This window comes from Limulus polyphemus, unplaced genomic scaffold (assembly GCF_000517525.1).
Source record: "Limulus polyphemus unplaced genomic scaffold, Limulus_polyphemus-2.1.2 Scaffold1000, whole genome shotgun sequence".
Lineage (NCBI taxonomy): Eukaryota > Metazoa > Arthropoda > Merostomata > Xiphosura > Limulidae > Limulus > Limulus polyphemus.
Genome location: NW_013666610.1, coordinates 189,758 through 194,475, shown reverse-complemented (window position 1 = coordinate 194,475; position 4,718 = coordinate 189,758). Strand labels below are relative to the sequence as shown.

General features: G+C 32.0%; 1 protein-coding gene across 1 annotated transcript in view; it reads right to left on the bottom strand.

The window, feature by feature from the left end:
* The window catches only part of LOC106461622 (transmembrane and TPR repeat-containing protein 4-like), a 54,105-nt gene that overhangs the window by 27,929 nt on the left and 21,458 nt on the right, over positions 1–4,718 (bottom strand). Inside the window, exon 7 of the mRNA XM_013921460.2 lies at positions 4,086–4,238. Within this exon, the coding sequence (XP_013776914.1) occupies positions 4,086–4,238 (153 nt within the window). The remainder of the gene's footprint in view (positions 1–4,085; positions 4,239–4,718) is intronic.

Here is a 4,718-nt window from a genome sequence, read left to right as displayed (position 1 = left end):
GCAATATTGAAATTAGCTTGAATTCTTCATAACCTCTGAATAGTGGGTGACCCAACAGGTAACGGGTTGTCTAGTTCTAGATTAAAAAGTTAATTTAGATTTATTTCCTAATTTTTAGGATAATTACGAGGTTGGTCAAATTGATCAACACCATATAGAGTTAATATTGATTAAATAGAAAATTTTATTAAAAAAAAACGTTTGATGATTATCTAGTAGAATGTAGAGATTACGCAAAATGAAACTTGATAAATTTCAGATAAAGAAAAGTATTTTTAGTCTTAAAATCAAAATGAAGGCATACACACTATAAGCTTTCAGTAAACCTTTGGTACACAAATATTTATAATTTTTAATTAAGTATTTTCCTAAAAATTGTCCATAAATATACAAAGTCAAAATGCTGAGTGGAAGTTGCAGAGGCATTGCTAAGTATATAAAAGATTTGGAGCTCAGGCCAGAACTCTAAAGACTTTTTAGCACTTCAGTATGATATTGATCATAGTTTTCTATTCTGCCTTTTCAAGAGCACCAAATGGATTTGGGACACGAGCCCCATGTGCCACTGCCTAGTGACACCTCTGGAAAGGTGATTTTCAAACGATTAAAAATACTTTTCTCATTTGACAATTTTCAAATTTCAGTGGCATAATCTCTAAAACATTTATGTTTTACCTGTTGTTTTCTCTACCCATTTGGAAATAAATCTAAATTACCCTTTTTTTTTTCTAAAATGACTACAAATTGTAACAGGAAACCACAACTGTTTATCCTAAATAGCTCAGAACCATATACATCTATTTACACTTAATTTTGTTTTACTGCCCTTTGAACCATGTCTAACTCATAATCATGACACACAACTTGTCAATCACTTGGCTAAGGTGCAGCTTATGTTTGTTTGTTTGTTTGGAATTAAGCTCAAAGCTACACAATGGGCTATCTGTGCTCTGCCCACCACAGGTATCAAAACCCAGTTTCTAGCATTGTAAGTCAGCAGACATATCACTGTGCCACTGGGGGGCTTATCTTATCTAACCTTATCAGTTTCTAATTCTTACGTTTTTATCACTTTTATAACAATAAATAAAGAATAGATGTGAAAAACAAGAAATAAAGTACTTACCTGGTTTTTTTTTTGCTGTTGACTGTCAATGAAACTTAAGCCTATTTTTTTCTTTTTATACTAATGGGATTACTATAATAAATATTTTTTTATTCAATTAAATAATACACCAAAGAACACAGAATAATAACATGCAAAAAGCAAACAGTGTCCTATAACTATCCTAATGCTTCCGAATCTCTAACTATGCAATAAGAGCCTTTAAAAATTCAACTAAACTTGTCAATGTGTTTCCCCATGAGTGTAAATTTGAAACTCAATGCTGAAATAAACACACTTTGTACAGAAAATAACATAATATACTACATCACTTGATAGATTAAAACTCTGGCTTTCTATTGATTATAAGTATTGCCTCATTATAATGCTACCATTAGGAGCCATGTGCACCCTAGAACGATATAGGTAGGGAACCATTATAACCAACTATTCAAGAACGCACTCATGTTGAACAAGTACAGATTTAATAGACTACTAAAGTAATCAATTAGATAAAATAATTGTTTATTTACATGAGGAAAATATATATAAAAAGAATACAGACAAGATAAGATACAACAATATAAGATAAAATATGAATACAAACTTTCCAATATTACAGGAACAAAGCACACTCATGTTTACTTATAAAGTCTGATACTTTGGTCTGATTCATTTGGTTTTGAGCCTCTTTCCACACGTAATGTAGAGCATTTTGCATGAGCATCACAATTACTGGAATTGCCATTGGTTGTTACTCCATTCAATAAAAAACTTCTTCGAGGTGTTTAGCTAAACAATAATCTAAACCTGCTGCAATTAACGACATCTCTATTTCCTTCTAACACTAAGCAGTATCTTGGTTTCACCTGTAAACAATTCTTGCCCTCTCCGCAAGTGCAACCATTTCCTCTTTAACTCTCTCAACATGGGCTCAGTCGATTTGACCGACAACATGACCTCTTTGTATCTGTTTAGTCTTTATAGTTTTGATACTACTAACTTCTAATATAGTATGTATAACTTCACAAAATTTGGCAGACTTTCAGTAAACATAAGCTTTTCTCATACAAAAAATCATATTTTAGTGAAGTATGTTTAATAAGCTAAAAAAAGATTTGTCTATGAATATATAGAGTATTTGTTTTGACTAGTCTGTGTGCAAAGAAATTTTTATGTTAAGATTAAAAATACTTTTCTTCACCTCAAAAATCTCAAACTTCATTTGTGTAATTTCTAAAACCTCTTAAATAAATTTCAAATGTTTGTTTTCAGTAAAACATTACATTTTATCTGTTATTTTCTCTACCCTAACTCTATACATAGTTGGTCAATTTGACTGACCTTGTAAACACCAAAAAATCTTAACTATTCTTTTTTTCTACCTAAAATGACTTCAAATTGTAACATGAAACTACTTTCATTTATCCTAAGTACCTTAAACTCATAACAGTATACATCTATTTACATATATTTTTATTGTCTTATTGCCCTTTGAACCGTGTATACCTACAATTCGCACCATTTATAAGTTGTAAATCACTTGGGGAATGTGGAGCTCGCATTATGCTATTGAATTACATTACCCATGAGCTGCTTGCGTACATGCCTTGTGAAACATTTTTATTATATTATTACTTATTTTACCTAATCTAATTTTAACTAAACTAAAGAGATCCCTATTTCTACATTTCACATTTTAGTTACTGTCGATGACACTTAACCCCACTTTTGCTATACTAATGGTAGTAATGCACTAAACAATTTTTATTTAAATAGAACATAAAATAATAACATGCAAAAAGCAGACAATTTCCCCTATCTATCACAATTTTTCTGCCTTTCTAACTATGCAACAAGAGGCATTACAAATTCATCCAAGATAGTCAATATCTTTCCCATGGGAATGAAACTTGTACCAACAGAGAAATTGACAATTCTCCATTCAGAATATGATGTAATACAATACGTCATTTAAAAGAGGAAAATCTTGGCTTTCAATTGGTTATACATAACAAAAAATCGTGAAAGGGAGGATGTGACAGGTGGGTATGGCAAGAGGGAGCCAATTTTCTATTTGATGGCTCTGTAACCAAACAGAATTGAAGACTATAAAAATTATGGTTTGTTTGAGCAATAACGATTTTATAGTGAGTAATTTACATTAAATTTTGTACTTATTGGAGGGATGGTGAATAAAATAGAGAAGAGTGGATGCCTAGATAAAATATGTCACATTTCTCACACCAGGGGAAATTCAGGATTTATTTAAATATTGCCATATAAAATTAAGAACTTATAACTTATTTACAATTAAAAATATGGATTATTAGCTATGATTTTATGCTATGCTAATGGTATACTATAAACAAAAAGTAGTTTAATTAAAATTTGAATGTAAGTCACTAAAATATTGTGACATGTGCAGTAAAAGTTGCCTGTGCAGAAAGAGTTAATGATGTCATTTATGACCAAATGAAATCCCCAATGGGTCCAATTTCTAAATTTTTGGGAGCCAAGGCACCTTGGCATTATATTTGAAAAAGTGTTATAACCAATGGTGTTATAATGAGGCAGTACTGTATAGTATAAAACATCAAAGAAAGCTATTGGCAATTTGTGAAAGAGATGATGTGAGAGGTATATGCATGTGAATTCAACCAATAAATTCATAACTGGAAAAATATTTTGTATGTTTTTAATTCAATAAAGTTTGACAGACACAACATAATGAAATAATGAAACACAATAATGAATCCTAGTTTGTATGGTCTAAATAACATACATCACTAATGAACATAAATATTACAATAATAAAATTACAATACCATTTTCAGAAACTACACCTAACTGATAAAAGCAGTCACAACCAATTTCTTAATGAAGCATGTAAGATTTGAAAACTCATTAAAAAAAGTTCTTTGATTCACATTATATGATTTAACAAGAAAAATAACAAGCTGAATGGTTACTAACTTACCCTGTAAAGGAAGCTTTCTTCAAAGGATGCTGGGTTGTCTACCCATTGGAACATAGGAGGTGACGACCCCATAACTTGCCATCTTCCGATAAGAAGAAGTGACCCCCCAGCTGCCAACACCACATGGCGTAACAAGAGTGACTGTAACCATTGCTAGAAGGTCAAAGAATTACAATTCACCAGAAAAAAAAATTACTTATGATGGCAAACATTCAAAAGTTATAATTTTCCTACACTGAAAATATATTTCCAACAGGTACTTACTTCACCTCACATACATAGCTATTCTCGTTCAGTGCTGCCCTCTATTTGCAAACTTTTTTTTGCATGCCACAAGCCATTCATTCCTACGTACCACCCGGTTCACATGGTTTAACTGATTCTCCCATGAAAATTGTCATGCGACAAACCTCCACAACTAGACATGCCCCACACACACACGTAACTCCCTCTATGCTATTCTACGTAACTATCACTTCGGCTGAAACCTAAGTACCGGTGGACAGTGGGAGGAAGGTTAGTATGTGTGAGCAGAAGTCAGTACCTGTGGGAAATTATAACTTATACATAGCTGGAATCCCACACTGAATAGGAAGAGGGACTGGTACGAGGGAGAGAATAGAAGCATCCTTT